General features: G+C 39.1%; 1 protein-coding gene across 1 annotated transcript in view; it reads right to left on the minus strand.

The window, feature by feature from the left end:
* Nucleotides 1-15,947, minus strand: part of LOC117331107 — a 47,264-nt gene extending 31,317 nt beyond the window's left edge. Inside the window, exon 1 of the mRNA XM_033889702.1 lies at nt 15,815-15,947. Coding sequence (XP_033745593.1) covers nt 15,815-15,947 — 133 coding nt within the window. The remainder of the gene's footprint in view (nt 1-15,814) is intronic.
* Nucleotides 15,948-20,947: the final 5,000 nt, after the last annotated feature.

Below are 20,947 nucleotides of genomic sequence, written 5' to 3' on the forward strand. Positions count from 1 at the left end.
ACCTACTTAATGCCCCTGTAATATATTACTTATCCACTGGGAATCGCCTTAGTCGACTGGCAACGGCCATTGTTATCAGGTCAAAAACTAAATTGCGCTGTCATAACGGACAAGTTGGATTATATTAGGTAACAGCGACATGTGTAGTTTATAAACACTTAAAACTGTAAAACGTGCTATGACATTCGATTTTAAAGCTGGTATGTATAGATATTAGTAAGAATTTTCGGTTTCATAGTTCGCATGATGTGATTTTGATGAACTTTGGTATTTTATTTTCCTTAATTCAATTACACAGCTTTGTTGATTTGATAACATCAATATAATTATCTGAATTGATGACGGAACAATTCAGTATTCAGTCCATTTGTCAAATTCTGTACATTACACTCAAATTTTTATTATAACTCTAATTCCTTGTCTAAAACAATACATACCTGTTATATATATTCGGTGTAAATACATCATGTAACAAGGATTTGTTACAAAACACAAGGTTAGTTGGATTTAAGGTCTACTCGTTTATCTACCTGATCATGTTTGTTTAAAGAGCTATTCGGGTCTGTAGTCTATGGGGGGGGGGGGGGGGGGGGGTGTTAAAAGAGCCATATCGGGTCTGTAGTCTATTGGGGGGGGGGGTAAAAGAGCCATATCGGGTCTGTAGTCTATTGGGGGGGGGGGGGGGTGTTAAAAGAGCCATATCGGGTCTGTAGTCTATTGGGGGTGTTTGTTTAAAAGAGCCATATCGGGTCTATAGGCAGGGGGGGGGGGGGGGGGGGGGGAGGTTAAAAGAGCCATATCGGGTCTATAGTCTGGGGGGGGGGGGGGTGTTAAAAGAGCCATATCGGGTCTATAGTCTATTGAGGTGTTTGTTTAATAGAGCCATATCGGGTCTGTAGTCTATTGAGGTGTTTGTTTAATAGAGCCATATCGGGTCTGTAGTCTAAGGGGGGGGGGGGGGGGGGGGGGTTAATAGAGCCATATCGGGTCTGTTATTGAGGTGTTTGTTTAATAGAACCATATCGGGTCTGTTATTGAGGTGTTTGTTTAATAGAACCATATCGGGTCTGTTATTGAGGTGTTTGTTTAATAGAACCATATCGGGTCTGTTATTGAGGTGTTTGTTTAATAGAACCATATCGGGGCTATAGTTTTTAGGGTGATGTCTGTTTAATTAAAAGATCTCTTCCGTATCGGTCTCCTTTCCATGTAAGTATTATCCTTGTACTTAATGTATTTAAGTCTTTTTGAGTTGTTAATCTATACAGTATATTTAGTGGTGTCACCAGTTTAATTTTGCCACAATGTTAATCCTTTAACCAGCACTTAAATATCACAGGACAGGTTCCATTAACTAAGCTTTCAGTCCCAGAACTAGTTCCATTAAATATTGCTCCCGCTCAGGTTTTAAGCACTGCGAAAATACTGCAGATTTAAATTGACCTGATTATGTGCTCTGGAATAGAAATGACCACTTCTAATGGAGTCTAATCAGGATTAACCCGTAAATACATTGTAGTTTCTAAAATACTGATGTACGATATGTTTGGGCGGTAATGGTCAGGGCCTTGTGGATAGGTTTGGTCGGTAATGGTCAGGGCCTTGTGGATAGGTCAGGGCGGTGAGGATAGGTTTGGGCGGTAATGGTCAGGGCGGTGAGGATAGGTTTGGGCGGTAATGGTCAGGGCCGTGTGGATATATTTGGACGGTAATGACCAGGGCCGTGTGGATAGGTTTGGGCGGTAATGGTCAGGGCGGTGAGGATAGGTTTGGGCGGTAATGGTCAGGGCGTTGAGGATAGGTTTGGGCGGTGATTGTCAAGGCGGTGAGAATAGGTTTGGGCGGTAATGGTCAGGGCCTTGTGGATCGGTTTGAGCGGTAATGGTCAGGGCCTTGTGGATAGGTTTGGGCAGTAATGGTCAGGGCGGTGAGGATAGGTTTGGGCGGTAACGGTCAGGGCCGTGTGGATAGATTTGGACGGTAATGACCAGGGCCGTGTGGATAGGTTTGGGCGGTAATGGTCAGGGCGGTGAGGATAGGTTTGGGCGGTAATGGTCAGGGCGTTGAGGATAGGTTTGGGCGGTGATTGTCAAGGCGGTGAGAATAGGTTTGGGCGGTAATGGTCAGGGCCTTGTGGATCGGTTTGAGCGGTAATGGTCAGGGCCTTGTGGATAGGTTTGGGCAGTAATGGTCAGGGCGGTGAGGATAGGTTTAGGCGGTAACGGTCAGGGCCGTGTGGATAGATTTGGGCGGTAATGGTCAGGGCCTTGTGGATAGGTTTGGGCGGTAATGGTCAGGGCCTTGTGGATCGGTTTGGGCGGTAATGGTCAGGGCGGTGAGGATAGGTTTGGGCGGTAATGTCCAGGGCCTTATGGATCGGTTTGAGCGGTAATGGTCAGGGCCTTGTGGATAGGTTTGGGCGGTAATGGTCAGGGCGGTGAGGATAGTTTTGGGCGGTAATGGTCAGGGCCGTGTGGATAGATTTGGGCGGCAATGGCCAGGGCCGTGTGGACAAGTTTGGGCGTTAAAAACTTTAGTTTGTTGATATTTGAGATGTTTGAAACAATATGCTGACTAATATGTGATATTTACATTCTATGTGACAGTCTCCCATTACTCCTGTATTAAAATGCAGCTCATATCACATGACGTCACTTCCGTCAGCGGCAAACAAATGTTTGTCAATGCCTTGCGGGTGAATCAAAAATTCAAACCTAGCAAGGATTTCGACTTAGAACAATCGCGTAAATATGACGTCATTTTGGTGCTTTGTTGATCATAGTCACGCCGAGGCTTTGTATTACACATGAATTTGAATGCAAGCCAAGCACTACAATGAAATCGATTTCACATGTGCCGTTCTTTCAATTGAACAAACAGGGGAATAGCTGAACTTAAACCCCAGATTTAGCAAAGAGAAAGTGAAGTTTAGCGTGTCTTAATGTAAATATAACAATTAAACGCTTGTTAGATTGTATTTATTGTCAATATCAATGCAATCTGGGTGATAGATAAATATACATGACGCCCTAACGGACGTCATTCTATTTATCTGTCACCCAGATTGCATTGATCTTGCCAATAAATACAATCTACCAAGCGTTTAATTGTAATTATTGTTTTATTCCGCAGATAAATGCTACCGTCTTTTGCCCCATTAAATAGCGTCATTTCGCACCCGGTTGTAATACACAACGCAGACAACGACAACAGGATATCCCTGTCGTGCGACGCAGTATATTTACCATGATATTAAACCGTTGTTGTTATTATTATTGTTATTTTTTATTTATTTATCTATTTTTTCATTTTTATTTTCTCGAGACGACAGGGAAAATCTTCTATTTTTCTGACGAGACAGAACGAATGTGATCATTATTACATTCGGGGAGGGTGGGGTGGGGGTGGGGACATAACCAAGATCACTTTCTTTCTAACTCGTGTTTTATCGCTACGAAAAGACGTACATGTACATGTTTATATAACAAGGCAAACAAAAATGTATGTATGGACAGACAATGGTCACTGTTATATGTACACTGTACGTAATAGAATGGACAGACAATGGTCACTGTCATCTGTACACTGTACATAATAGAATGGACAGACAGACAATGGTCACTGTGATCTATACACTGTACGTAATAGAATGGACAGATAATGGCCACTGTGTCATCTATACACTGTACGTAATAGAATGGACAGACAATGGTCACTGCCATCTGTACACTGTACGTAATAGAATGGACAGACAGACAATGGTCACTGTCATCTGTACACTGTACGTAATAGAATGGACAGACAATGGTCACTGTCATCTGTACACTGTACGTAATAGAATGGACAGACAATGGTCACTGTGATCTATACACTGTACGTAATAGAATGGACAGACAATGGTCACTGTCATCTATACACTGTACGTAATAGAATGGACAGACAATGGTCACTGTCATCTGTACACTGTACGTAATAGAATGGACAGACAATGGTCACTGTCATCTGTACACTGTACGTAATAGAATGGACAGACAATGGTCACTGTCATCTGTACACTGTACGTAATAGAATGGACAGACAGACAATGGTCACTGTCATCTGTACACTGTACGTAATAGAATGGACAAACAATGGTCACTGTGATCTATACACTGTACGTAATAGAATGGACAGACAATGGTCACTGTCATCTGTACACTGTACGTAATAGAATGGACAGACAATGGTCACTGTGATCTATACACTGTACGTAATAGAATGGACAGACAATGGTCACTGTCATCTATACACTGTACGTAATAGAATGGACAGACAATGGTCACTGTCATCTGTACACTGTACGTAATAGAATGGACAGACAATGGTCACTGTCATCTGTACACTGTACGTAATAGAATGGACAGACAATGGTCACTGTCATCTGTACACTGTACGTAATAGAATGGACAGACAGACAATGGTCACTGTCATCTGTACACTGTACGTAATAGAATGGACAAACAATGGTCACTGTGATCTATACACTGTACGTAATAGAATGGACAGACAGACAATGGTCACTGTCATCTGTACACTGTACGTAATAGAATGGACAGACAGACAATGGTCACTGTCATCTGTACACTGTACGTAATAGAATGGACAGACAATGGTCACGGTGATCTATATTGGTAGACAAGGTAATTAGAAATACACATTGCAAAATAAACACTGACAATTAACGATTTATTAGTTTGTTTTACTGTTGAAATGAAGGCTTTTGTCCCAGAAGTCGTGACATGGGTGTATCACAGAGCAATTCGTCCTCTTATAACCACCGACCCGTAAAACTAGGAACTATATTTGGAAAAAGGACGCAATTAACCGACATTTTTAAGTTTAAAAACATATCATTATACATGCAACGATAAGAAACATTAGGTAATATCAATACAGTTTACGGTGATTAGCTCTTTTGTGTCAATATACGCAAGCAATGAATTCAGTTCATGGCGAAAACCTGTGGTGGTCTCAACATATCATACGTATTGTACACAGTATACAGCATACACGTATCTAGTGTAATACGTATTGTACACTATATACAGCATACACGTATCTTATGTAATACGTATTGTACACTATATACAGCATACACGTATCTAGTGTAATACGTATTGTACACTATATACAACATACAGGTATCTAATGTAATACGTATTGTACACTATATACAACATACAGGTATCTAATGTAATACGTATTGTACACTATATACAACATACAGGTATCTATTGTAATACGTATTGTACACTATATACGGCATACACGTATCTAGTGTAATACGTATTGTACACTATATACAGCATACACGTATCTAGTGTAATACGTATTGTACACTATATACAACATACAGGTATCTATTGTAATACGTTTTGTACACTATATACAACATACACGTATCTAATGTAATACGTATTGTACACTATATACAACATACACGTATCTAATGTAATACGTTTTGTACACTATATACAATATACAGATATTTAATGTAATACGTATTGTACACTATATACAACATACAGGTATCTATTGTAATACGTATTGTACACTATATACAACGTAGAGGTATCTAGTGTAATACGTATTGTACACTATATACAACATTCACGTATCTAGTGTAATACGTATTGTACACTATATACAACATACACGTATCTAATGTAATACGTATTGTACACTATATACAACATACAGGTATCTAATGTAATACGTATTGTACACTATATACAACATACACGTATCTAATGTAATACGTATTGTACACTATATACAACATACACGTATCTAATGTAATACGTTTTGTACACTATATACAACATACAGGTATCTAATGTAATACGTATTGTACACTATATACAGCATACAGGTATCTAATGTAATACGTATTGTACACTATATACAGCATACAGGTATCTAATGTAATACGTATTGTACACTATATACAACATACAGATATTTACATATATATTATTGCATTGTGCACTCTATCTAAAGTTAAAAATTCAAATTTTAAATGTTGGTTTTATTTCTTATTTGTGAATATTGCATCAATTTCAATAATCAATATTCGGCAACATGTTTGCACATATATTAACATCCTACTTAACAGTTATTGTAAAGATAGAAGTGTGACAAGAAGAAATATGAAAATCATCAGCAAAACTCCTTCAAAATCCAAGGGTTCCGTTATCGATTACAAATCTTCTCTAATGAAAATTTCTTAATAAGGGGGAAACTTCTGTCCCGTATGTTAGAATAATACACCCATTCAATAAAGGGTTTGATTGATTGATTGATGGGGCTTAACGTCCTTGTTCCGGTTATAACCGAGCCTAGGACACTTCAATAAAGGGTGCGTCTGTCTTTGAAAGAAGAGCTGACCCAACCCTTTGTGGCGCGGTTAATTTAATTAACGGCTTCTATCATTATTGTTGTCATGTTCCTGCAAGAAGTGGGTACAAGGTTACTGTCTGTTACTGTCTGTGTCAGCTAGAGGATAGAGTAATTATAGTGTTATCGTGTATACCCGGCCTATTGTGTAGAAACACTTACATGGTCAGAAATGACTATCCGACATGCTATAAAATACTCATTTTTTCTCTTGTATATAAAGTAAATACCTTTCTCCGGGCTACATTTATTTTATAGCTATCCAGTGTGACTGATCTGTTTTTGTCAGGGGCGTCGGGGCCCGGGATTAATGTCAAAACGTCAAAAGTTCATCTTAAATAGTAGCATATCATCGCTATAAATCAGCAAAAATGGCAGTCCCCGCGATCATGCTGAAATTAAACTATATGATGTAAGGGTCCCTGTGTTGTTCCGGGTCCCTGTGTTGTTCCGGGTCCCTGTGTTGTTCTGGATCCCTGTGCTGTCATTGGCCCCTGTGATGCTCTGGATCCCTGTGATGTTCTGGGACCCTGATGTGTTCCGGGTCCCTGTGGTGTTCCGGGCCCAGTGGTGTTCCGGGTCCCTGTGATGTTCTTGGTCCGGTGATTCTCTACGAAACTGTCATGTTATGTGACCGTATTATATTCTGGTTCCCTGTGTTGTTCCGGGTCCCTGTGTTGTTCCGGGTCCCTGTGATGTTCTGGATCCCTGTGCTGTCATTGGCCCCTGTGATGCTCTGGATCCCTGTGATGTTCTGGGACCCTGATGTGTTCCGGGTCCCTGTGGTGTTCCGGGCCCAGTGGTGTTCCGGGTCCCTGTGATGTTCTTGGTCCGGTGATTCTCTACGAAACTGTCATGTTATGTGACCGTATTATATTCTGGTTCCCTGTGTTGTTCCGGGTCCCTGTGTTGTTCCGGGTCCCTGTGTTGTTCTGGATCCCTGTGCTGTCATTGGCCACTCTGATGCTCTGGATCCCTGTGATGTTCTGGGACCCTGATGTGTTCCGGGTCCCTGTGTTGTTCCGGGTCCCTGTGATGTTCTGGATCCCTGATGTGTTCCGGGTCCCTGTGGTGTTCCGGGTCCCTGTGGTGTTCCGGGTCCCTGTGGGTCCGGGTCCCAGTGGTGTTCCGGGGCCCTGTGGTGTTCCGGGTCCCAGTGGTGTTCCGGGTCCCTGTGATGTTCTTGGTCCGGTGATTCTCTACGAAACTGTCATGTTATGGGACCTTATTATATTCTGTTCCCTGTGATGTTCTGGGTCCCTGTGGCGTTCCGAGTCCTTGTGATTTGCCGGGTCCCTGTGATGTTCCGGGTCCCTCTGATGTTCCGGGTCCCTCTGATGTTCCGGATCCCTGTGGTATTCTGGGTCTCTGTGATGTCCGAGTCGTTGTGATTTGCCAGGTCCCTGTGATGTTCCGGGTCCCTCTGGTGTTCCGGGTCCCTGTGACCCGGATCCTATCACGACTATAGACACACCTTTGGTGTATTAGTCAATCTGTCAATCTGCCACGACCTGTTTGTCGTCACGTACCATTACCCATGGGATGGCCTCCCAAAAAAACCCCACTACATATCTTAATGGAGAGAACAGATATTCGATTGGTTCAATCTGATCAGACGACGTTGATATCGTAATTTCAAATGCAGTGTACAAGAATTCGTTATCTTCCTTTTTTCATAAGGATAATTAACAATAGCCTTACCAAACACTTAGTAAGTTTTCTAGTACGAATATCCGTTTGACAAGATCGTCTCATTGTGAATAGTTACGCTGCATTAAATAAAAACTTCATGATGATAAGTGCATAAGAAGCGAGTACCAATTGTCTGTGTAGAATTGATAGTACACTAATTGACATCTAGTGCTTATCGTGAAGTGCTTCTATATAACTTTCTCGAATACATCACTGTGTTGACGTCATCATACCGAGTATCGTAGGGCAACCCCCGGCGAAGATCTGATGTATTTTGTGCGATCCTTATCTTGTTGTTTTCTTCAACACGTTAAACGGGACATTCCTTCGTTTGAATACAGTTTAAGACTAACTGGAAAATAGGTATTTTTTCCAAGTTGTAAAAATTATAATCTTTACATTGATAAAACAGTTTTACTCTCAAGATAAACCAAAGTTCTTCGAGTATTAAGTCCTGAAAATTCTTAATTCGAACCGAAGTATCACTATAATTACCGCAAAGACATATGGTATGTGTATACTATGCCTTTCTCTTGCACATTTCGGTGTTAATTTCATTGCATGTAAGTACAGACACTCGTATAATCACCGTTCGGACATAGATTTCAGCAATAGAAAATGTGCATATTTCTGATGTCCGAACGAAGGGTTTAGATGTTGTCTGATAAATGCGCATTTATTTACCTATGACGAAATGAACTGAGACGAAAAAAGATTAACGTTGAGTACATGTAGGTAAAAGTGTTGATTGATAGGATTTAAAGTTCCTGTTCCTGACCGAACATATAAAGGAGTAAACAGTGCCAGGAATTTACTGAAATACGAAACTGTAATGTCTGTATACACTGTTCTAACACACAGGTAATAAACAACAATAAGGTATATTTTGTACCACGACGGAAGCAGTGTCAAGTAAGATCCCGGACATTTGACCCTCAGAGGTGCTCGGTAGTTTCCGGTGGTTAAACAAAATACAAGTCTGTCGATCATTTACAATTCAAATGTCAATATCAATTCAACACCTTTGTTTGAAATATCGTAATCTGAGAGTTTATTAAAGTTTAATAAAACTCGGTCGTCGGAATTTGATTGTAATGTGTTTAGGGAAGGTTTACGGGTTGTGGAAACATACCTGGTGGACGAATCATAGGGTACACAAGCATTCGTCAACTGACACCAGTGGGTTATTAGGGAGAGCTTAGAGTGTTCTTCACTTATTTGAAAAGTGATCAAGCATATTTAAATATTTAAATATCGATTCGTCATATTTAGACATCACTACGCCATACCGGTGGTGTATTGAGACATCACTACGCCATACCGGCGTGTATTTAGATATCAGTTCGGCATACCGGCGGTGTTTCAGACAACAGTTCGGCATACCGGCGGTGTATTTAGACAACAGTTCGGCATACCGGCGGTGTATTTAGACATCAGTTCGGCATACCGGCGGTGTATTTAGACAACAGTTCGGCATACCGGCGGTGTATTTAGACAACAGTTCGGCATACTGGTGGTGTATTTAGACATAGTTCGGCATACCGGAGGTGTATTTAGACATCAGTTCGGCATATCGGCGGTTAATTTAGACATCAGTTCGGCATATCGGCAGTGTATTTAGAGATCAGTTCGGCATACCGGCGGTGTATTTAGACATCAGTTCGGCATACCGGCGGTGTATTTAGACATCAGTTCGGCATACCGACGGTGTATTGAGAATGACAAATGTACACTATGTTGACTCCAAGAAAATGGTAAATGGTAAAAAAAGGTTTTATTTTGTCAAAAATTAAAAACAAATTATCATGCATGCAAATACATTATGTATACAAGTATGATGATAATCATGCTAATAAAGAACAAACAAACATACGAGGAGTCACAACACATGTACCCGCGGAGCTATATCAAAGGTACCCATGGAGTTATATCACACGTACCCGCGGAGTTATATCACATATATTTACATTTGGTGTGGCAATGCCCTTATATATTACTAGTAAATCCCTACCAAAAGCAGCTTCATCTATGAGAGTATAACTGAAGTTGCCCTGTAAACAAAGATGGCCGCCATACATTGTAAAGTCACATTGACATGAGATTTTAATATTAATATTTTAGATTCATTAATAGAACGTAAATATAAGCGATAAACTGCCTAGATGCGGCAGACCTACTGGTATAACTGCCACATGTGTCACAGACAAACAATCATGGTGCGCTAGCGCGCACCATTCAGTTTGTCTGTGACACATGTGGCAGTTATACCAGTAGGTCTGCCGCATCTAGGCAGTTTATTGCTTAAATACCCGCGGAGTTATATCACATGTACCCGCGGAGTTATATCACATGTACCCGTGGAGTTATATCACATATACCCGCGGAGTTATATCACATATACACGCGGAGTTATATCACATATATCCGCGAAGTTACATCACATATACCCGCGGAGTTATATCACACGTACCCGCGGAGTTATATCACGTATACCCGCGGAGTTATATCACATGTACCCGTGGAGTTATATCACATGTACCCGTGGAGTTATATCACATATACCCGCGGAGTTATTTCACATATACACGCGGAGTTATATCACATATACCCGCGGAGTTATATCACATATACCCGCGGAGTTATATCACATATACCCGCGGAGTTATATTACATACCCGCGGAGTTATATCACACGTACCCGCGGAGTTATATCACATATTCCCGCGGAGTTATATCACATATACCCGCGGAGTAATATCACATATACCCGCGGAGTTATATCACATATACCCGCGGAGTTATATGTCATACCCGCGGAGTTATATCACATATACCCGCGGAGTTATATCACATATACCCGCGGAGTTATATCACACTACCCGCGGAGTTATATCACAATATACCCGCGGAGTTATATCACATATACCCGCGGAGTTATATCATATACCCGCGGAGTTATATCACGATACCCGCGGAGTTATATCACATATACCCGCGGAGTTATATATCACATATACCCCGGAGTTATATCACACGTCCCGCGGATTTATATCACATGTACCCGCGAATTTATATCACATGTACCCGCGGAGTTATATCATACGTACCCGCGGAGTTATATCACATATACCCGCGGAGTTATATCACATATACCCGCGGAGTTATATCACATATAACCCGCCGGAGGTTATATCACACGTAACCCCGACGGAGTTATATCACACGTTCCCGGCGGAGTTATATCACACGTACCCGCGGAGTTATTTCACATATACCTGCGGAGTTATATCACACGTACCCGCGGAGTTATATTACATATATCCGCGGAGTTATATCACACGTACCCGCGGAGTTATATCACACGTTCCCGCGGAGTTATATCACACGTACCCGCGGAGTTATATCACATATACCCGCGGAGTTATATCACATATACCCGCGGAGTTATATCACATACCCGCGGAGTTATATCATATATACCCGCGGAGTTATATCACATATACCCGCGGAGATATATCGCATATACCCGCGGAGTTATATCACACGTACCCGCGGAGTTATAGCACATATACCCGCGGAGTTATATCACATACCCGCGGAGTTATATCACATATACCCGCGGAGTTATATCACATATACCCGCGGAGTTATATCACATATACCTGCGGAGTTATATCACATATACCCGCGGAGTTATATCACATATACCCGCGGAGATATATCGCATATATACCCGCGGAGTTATATCACATATACCCGCGGAGTTATATCACATGTACCCGCGGAGTTATATCACATACCCGCGGATTTATATCACATATACCCGCGGAGTTATATCACATATACCCGCGGAGTTATATCACATATACCCGCGGAGTTATATCACATATACCCGCGGAGTTATATCACACGTACCCGCGGAGTTATATCACACGTTCCCGCGGAGTTATATCACACGTACCCGCGGAGTTATATCACACGTACCCGCGGAGATATATCACATATATCCGCGGAGTTATATCACATATACCCGCGGAGATATATCACATATACCCGCGGAGTTATATCACACCTACCCGCGGAGTTATATCACACGTTCCCGCGGAGTTATATCACACGTACCCGCGGAGTTATATTATATATACCCGCGGAGTTATATCACACGTTCCCGCGGAGTTATATCACACGTACCCGCGGAGTTATTTCACATATACCCGTGGAGTTATATCACATGTACCTGCGGAGTTATATCACATGTACCCGCGGAGTTATATCACATGTATCCAAAGAGTTCCGTCTAATGTACCCGCGGAGTTATACCCTATGTAACTGCGGAGTGATTTCAAAGGTTCAAACGGCTAATGGCATTTTAGCCAAGACGTTGTCACTACTGACGTGAGAATGTGATTTTTTTTTTTACATAATCATATATTTCTAAATAAACATAAGCTATTCTATTATGTCTAAAAGGTTGGCGATTACATATCCTTGGGTCACCGGCACGCATGTTAGGTCACCGCCAAAACAAATCGTAATTGGAAACACGACCATTTTGACACATTCACCGAATGGTTCTACCGATTTGATTTCGGTTAACGTACAGGGGACGTGTGGGCCTTTATAAAATGGATGAGAAACGTTTTCTTTTAAAACGCTCCGATTTTTAACAAAACTTCACTATACGGTTATTGACGCGGAATAATTCCTATTAGCCCCCTGCCAGCCCACTTATCATACTGGCCCATCATTACTCTCATAGTCAGTACAAACCCCGGTACTGTATAGATCACATTCCAGGTCTCTATTTGGCTAAATTACGCGTCAAACATTCTAATGGCGATTTCTGATCACAAACATTGTTTGAGAACAGCGATTGAACAGAAACTATTGGTCAGACAGAGCATGATTGCATTGTTTTGTGGATCTCTATTTACATATAATGGCCGGAATTGGAAATCGTCAGAAATTCAGTTAATAAAATTCATAATTTGATTAAATAATTCTATAAGGATTTGAGCTCGTGTCCGGCCTAATCAGGTCATTTGCCAAGGCAAATAATACATAATTCAGTAATCCCACTGTTAAGCCTGTTTAATGCTTTATCAAATCAAGCTATTTCGGGAATCTTAATTCTGGATTAAGGTCTTTAAGGTCAATAGTTTTGCTTTCTAACAACAGTAGCAAACGTTATACGTTACAAAACGCATTTCTCGGGCAAATAACTTATGAAACCTAAACAAGTTGGCTATTCTGTCAAAATGGCAATGTATAGATGTAAAATATTGGATTTTAATATTGTTGCAAAGTTTTGAATGTTGAAATGTTTCCGTTTTCATTTTCAGCTGTAATTATTCATAAGTATAAAAAGGATATATAAAACCAATGCATTTAAACTTTCCTCAGCCAAGTATATAAGCAGACTTGAGAAAAATGTCGTTTGACAATATTTACCCGAGATAGGCAGAATCGCCCGTTTAAATATACAGGTTGACAGTACATTTTATCGAAAATAAATTTACACCTTCTTTTTATTCAGACGGACGGACAAGATGCATGAGTGTAACGCATAATTATTTAAAAAAACAACAACAAAGAAACAATCAATTTCATTTGTTTTCGTCCTAAAAATCGTATGAACATTGATAGTTAATGATTGATTGTAAGCAAAATAAAAATAATAAATAACTTCCATTCCCTATATTAAGGTCGGTATCATAAATTCGCTCCAACAAGACTAGTATTTTTGTTTTGTTCAACAATATTTTATTCAACATTAATTCAAGTACTAGTATGCATACATTTTCATCATTTGGGATCGGAACACAAGCTTAAAGCTGATATTAATAATGAACAAGACTGGTAAACGCGTGTATGGTGGAACAAAGAAGAGTAGGTTCTATTGTTATATGTACTGTTATCCAGGAAGTTGTAAAACTTACGGAAACAAATTTAATTGAATTAGAAAGGTAGTGGTTTCTCGTGGGGTATAACGACGATCACCAAATTACCAGACTGAGGCCTGGAATGGGGAGTAATAATTAAATTAAAGCGAAAACATAATATGGACATCAAATGGGGACACAATGCAAAATGGGAAAAGGGTGGTATACATGTTCAAATGGACTTCAGACCAGTATAGTCGGTACTTTTTTCTCATCCCTTTTCTGTAAAGAAAGATCACGAAACTCTGTTTCGTTATCAGATTGAGCTTTCGTTTATACAATTTTGACGGAATTTCATATTCATAAGTTTGAAATCTGAAATGCTATAATCGTTTATTATTTCAGAAAGCTTTTGCTTCCTATATTTCAACAGAAAATAAATGATTATGTTTTTAAACAGTCCAGTTTTACCCACGTTACATTTTCAAACTTTTGTATCTTGTATTTGACAATGGTTTCGATTACCAAGTGTTTTTGGTGGTGTTTAAATGCTATACGTACTTGTTTATCTGGTCGTGACCCCATAGACATTGGTTATAAGTATCGCGCCGAAAAAGAAAAAAAACAACATGTGGCACTTTGGTTAGGTTATACAACATGTGGCACTTTGGTTAGGTTATAAATTATGTAATCCCACAAATGAAAACTTCTTAAAACTGAACATGACATTACAGTCCAAGTGGCCCCGGATAATCCCGGAAGTTAGTACTACTGAAACGTTCGTGATTGCCATAGTGATGACGGAAATTATCAGTAAGGGTGCGGGAAATATACACAAATTAATTCAAAAGATATCGATATGATTAAAATATTGGGTTTTTTAATAGGACAAGCGTAAGGAACATTTCGTGCATTTCATTTATATTTCAAATCAGTTTCGGACTTTGATTACTATTTCAAATCTAGTCTGTGACGTCAAGCGTCAGTTACGGATGATATCGCCTGTAGAATATCGCGTTAACGGGGGCTTGTACGCATATTCTGTGTCGGAAGCAGGAACGGCGAATTGATGAGTCGGAAACAGGATGACGACATCCACTTATGCGTACAATGATAATATATAAACGTTGTTGTTCTCAATAACAACTATGGTACGTAATAAACTGAAGCTCTAATTTCCGTCAAATCAATTAAAAAGGTTAAAACCAAAAAGCAAAAACAAAAAACTTAAATATCTTTTATGCAGCTTGTTAATTAATGGGAAAATGAGAATGAGACCTACTTTCATTTCGTAAACAATAAGAGGATTAAAAATAGGTGTCGCGAGTGTATGGATAATTATTCAAATCTTAGACTGAAAATAGAATAGTTTTTGATGTTGTTGTGTATATGATATATAAGTTCAGTGATGGAGTACCTTTTTTTGTTTCTCGCATGGGCTGATGACGACGAACACATGTAGTTTGTAACTTTCAGAAAAGGATGGCTTTTTAATGAAGGTGTCTTTTCTTTAATATTACATATTAAAGAGTGTTGTTTAAACACGTTCTTTAACTCATTTATAGGCTATTTAAATCGTGATTTGTAAAATTGAACTCAGTGCAGGTTTGTATATAAGGCTTCCTCCGTTTCAATACTGAAATCAAGACTATAAACTATCGTGTTCATGCGTTTTTACACGGCTTCACACATAGATGCATTTTATTTGTTAGAAATTCTCCTAAAACATCTTCGATTTGGCTCAGCATATCACCAGCAAGAACAGATATTCTAGAATATTTTTAGAGAAAATGTATGTAATTTACCTCCGGATCCTGTGGATGAGCCTGCTCCTGTGCCCTGTTGAGCGCCCATCCCTTGTCCATCCGCCTTAATCCAGCCGGTGTATCCAACATAAATCTCATCGGCCGTAATGGTTGGCGTCCCAGAGATCGTCATGGTCCCGTCCACTTGGACAGTGGTCACGGTGACGCTGGACGTAAGCGTACATGATGTACCAGCACTAACCGTCAATGTGTTTCCAGATATACTACACCCCTGTGCTGTGGTCAGCATCAGTAGCAATATATAGAATGTGCACATTTGCACGTGTGCCATTGCGACACGTGCATGTACGATACGATCAATTGACGTACGACGTCCTGCACCGTGCAAAGAATAACTGGCCAGAGTGGCGTGCTGTACAATATATACACACTAGCCGGCCGTGTATAAACCGCCCGTATTACCTTGTTTAAATACCACAGAGCTATTATAAGGATACACGAGCCAGCGAAATTAATAGGCATTTCCAGTAAAGTGTAAAAATGTTACACTTACTAATTACTTCTTTGGAGTACCTGTATTCTATTTTATTCAATGATGTTTCTGTAAATAATGAAAAGATGTTATCTCAACGGAATCAATTAGGTATCAATATTCTTTCGAACAAAGGTAAAGTTTTTGTAAGTGATTGTAAAATAGTCATAATCCAACCCGAGCTAGGATTAACCTAGTCAGATACGAAAACACCCTCTTTTGGATATGGCATTTGTTCGACAAAATAGTAATATCTAATGGCATAGTGCCACCTTGTTTTACATCCAGAAAGTCATCACTGTAAATCGGCGGTGTTGCCTCTTTATTCATTGAAAGACGTTGATAGGCAAGAGACCTTTTTTGAGAGAGTTTACGAAGTTTGAAATGAACCCAAATATTGTTGCATATATATTATTAACAAAAGATAGTGCAGAAGTTGAAGTTGAATATATTACGAAGCACTTTCTTCTAGTTAGGAAGTGTATTCGTGGACAGATTGTCGTATACCACAGCATTAACATTTATGCGTGATGTTTCGATGACTTCACTTTGTCACCTTCATCAGAAAAATGACCAGTGATCGAAACACATATACAATGAGGGGTGAGAGTATACCAAATTGTGATCAAATCGAGAGGATCTTTTCGGCTACACTATACTCTTATGTACACGGCGATGGTACATATCCGGTTAGGCTTTGTTTAAAACATTTCTAAATATACGTCCGAGAATCTATGGGCCCCTTCGTCGCGATTTATAACCAGTCCAGTGTAGCAAATATAGATGTGTCCCTGTACTTGACATAATTTTAACATGAAGAATGGCCTGTATGTAGTTGCCGAATTATTGATCTGGGACTCTGATTGCTTCTATTTCTTTCAAAGATAATTTCCTGCCTTTGCAGGTTTCCGAATCCTCGTTTCTCCATCGACGCTCCCTACCTGTTTGGTTTGTGTCACGGGTAATTGAGAAACTGGTCAGTCTGTACTGTTGTGGTTGTGTCCTTGATCAAGAGGCTTTATTCTAATTGCTCTGGATGGCATGCGACGGCCTCCCGTATTATGTTCAGTGAGGTAGTCTTGTACATATTCGGGTTTTTTTACCAACTATTGTAAGGATACCCCGCCTCAAAATGAAACTGGTTGTTCACGGCGAGATAAACACAGCAATTTGAATAATGATGATTTGTATTTTAATCAGATTGTAAACCAAACAAACATACAAACAGTCTCCCATCCAACTTCCGTGGAGTCTTGTTGGTGTTGGTGACAGTTGTGATGGCATGGTCATATACAATGCATGCTACCGGCCACCGACGCTAGCCAAGGCTTACACTCCACGACCTTTCGGGGAATGTAACGTAATCAGAAGCCTTGTGGACAGCGAAGATGGCTACCGGATAGCCTGTTAGGAAATGACTAGTTATCCCTACATAAAGGGATGTCTGAAATCATCCACAGGAATTATCTATTGTCCGCAGTATCAAATGTCTTCACAATTGACTATCGGAAATCTCAACCAATCAAAATCTCCATATGTTCTGTTAAACAAATCTCAACCAATCAAAATCTCCATATGTTCTGTTAAACAAATCTCAACCAATCAAAATCTCCATATGTTCTGTTAAACAAATCTCAACCAATCAAAATCTCCATATGTTCTGTTAAACAAATCTGAATGTCGGGATCGTGTTAAACAAATCTGAATGTCGGGATCGTGTTAAACAAATCTGAATGTCGGGATCGTGTTTACAATTGTATCGTTAACTTGATCACATTATGCAAGCATTAAAATGTGTTGTGTTCGATTTTTAAAACATGCGTCGGTCACTTGAGTACGTTCGTTTAGTTAAAACAATATTTGTATTAACATTCAAGTACACACATCACAATACAAATCATATATACATATAGGATTGGAAAACAAGTACACACATCACAATACAAATCATATATACATATAGGATTGGAAAACAAGTACACACATCACAATACAAATCATATATACATATAGGATTGGAAAACAAGTACACACATCACAATACAAATCATATATACATATAGGATTGGAAAACAAGTACACACATCACAATACAAATCATATATACATATAGGATTGGAAAACAAGTACACACATCACAATACAAATCATATATACATATAGGATTGGAAAACAAGTACACACATCACAATACAAATCATATATACATATAGGATTGGAAAACAAGTACACACATCACAATACAAATCATATATACATATAGGATTGGAAAACAAGTACACACATCACAATACAAATCATATATACATATAGGATTGGAAAACAAGTACACACATCACAATACAAATCATATATACATATAGGATTGGAAAACAAGTACACACATCACAATACAAATCATATATACATATAGGATTGGAAAACAAGTACACACATCACAATACAAATCATATATACATATAGGATTGGAAAACAAGTACACACATCACAATACAAATCATATATACATATAGGATTGGAAAACAAGTACACACATCACAATACAATCATATATACATATAGGATTGGAAAACAAGTACACACATCACAATACAAATCATATATACATATAGGATTGGAAAACAAGTACACACATCACAATACAAATCATATATACATATAGGATTGGAAAACAAGCTAGAAGTTTATACTAATTCCTCTCCTAAAAAACGATTACGGCGTAACGGACATTTACACACAAAAATGAGATGGACAAATTAACTTTCCAACTCTGGAAACATTGATGTAACCTCGGTGGTGTTTGAAAACTAAAGATGCTGACATTATCAACATATTTTACTGTTGCAAATAAAGTTCTGCACAGAAATGAATATTTCTCCATTTTCTAGTACGTTCGTTTGCGTTCTTGTGTCGTGTTCGATTTTTAAAACATGTGTCTGTCACTTGACTGCGTTCGTTTGCGTTCTGTTGGCATTAAAATGTGTCGTGTTCATTTTAACAATCGTGTCGTTCAATAAACCATGTTCTTTTTGCATTAGAATCCGTCGTGTCCGTTTAACAGTTACATCGTTCACCTGATCACGCTCTGTATGCAAATGTCTCATAAATGGTCATTTTAACTTATTTTCTTTTCTGAGACAGATTTTTGTCCGTTTTATCACCTGCGTGGTCAGATTTATCACCTGCGTGGTCAGATTTATCACCTGCATGGTCAGATTTATCACCTGCATGGTCAGATTTAGAAAACGTCCAAGCCACTTTAGCTTTGTCCTGTCCCTTTCACCCCGATGTTGCCACCTCTGCCACCCCGTTTCATTAATTGTATTAGCTTATGTATCGCCCGACTACCGTTAGGTAGGTTTAGATTGGTAACTCTATACCGAATCTGAATGACCAGTTCCCTGTGATTTGTACCTTAAACACTTAAGCTAACACACCTATATATTGGTTTATTTAGAGTATAATCCGTGATCGCACTGACATATTGGTGCTACTTACAATGGTATTTATTGACAATAGAAATCTGCCTGCTTTCTAAACGTGTTATACCGTTTAGGAACAATAAAAGGTGGATAAATGGCGTGTCTTATAACACGAACATTGCAAGCCTAATGGTCAGTCGACTGGAAATATTCGATCATAAATACCAATTTCCAATCATCTTTAAAATATTATGACAGACCGTGCCTCTTGAGTAAAATCTATTTTTAAGAATGACCAGTTTGTTGTGTTAGATATAATACACAGCAGAACGAGAGACGAACACTGAAAAAAAGTGTTTTCTTTTCTCACTATGTATACGATTTCAATATTCATTACGTCGTTAGCTATAAACAAACGTGCCACAACAAGTCGCCTCTCTAACAATAAGGTCTGAAAACTACTAAAATAAACAGGAACCTATTTAACCGAGTTTATATATAAAAGTTGTCGATTTAAAGGGACACATGTGTTTCTTGATCAAAGAAAAACTACTACCATGTTGAGTAGGTAACTGTTACAGGGTATCTCAAACAATGTGTTTTATTACACGTTCCTGTGATAGGGAGGTGTGGCATTCTGTTTCCATGCTTCTTATCAGGTTTCACAAGAACGTCAACATGTTTTAAGGTAGTAAATATGTTGTGAACAAAGCTTAGATGATTTCTATTAGGGTGTTTTTTTAATCTATTGTGATGTAGCACTTGCATACATCTAAATGTCCGTTGGTAAATTAAAATGGCCGTTAGATATTGCGAAGAAATTATGGTTAATTTGTTGATTCTGTCAGAAAAATAACTGAACAAAATTTTTCAATTCTTGAGCGTTTCATACAAATTAGTAGCAGTCAAATATGTTCCAAAATCACCCTAGGACATCTAAAATGTAAAACTGGCAAAGAGGATTCACTACCTCACTTTTAACAATGAAAACCCTTTTTACCTTAGGAACAAAAGAAACTTAATTGTTCAATAAACATAGCGAACCCAACAGAAGTTAAACAGAAATATTTACAACTACAATGTGTATCTTTTGTATTTAATGACAGAAGAAAATTACCCTTTAATCTGAAACAGTTATCAATCATAAGATATGAAGAAATGATAAAGTTTTCCCGGAAGTGTGTTGATTGTTGTTACGCGAACAGCCAGCATTTTTTA

Source organism: Pecten maximus, chromosome 7 (assembly GCF_902652985.1).
Source record: "Pecten maximus chromosome 7, xPecMax1.1, whole genome shotgun sequence".
NCBI classification, from domain to species: domain Eukaryota; kingdom Metazoa; phylum Mollusca; class Bivalvia; order Pectinida; family Pectinidae; genus Pecten; species Pecten maximus.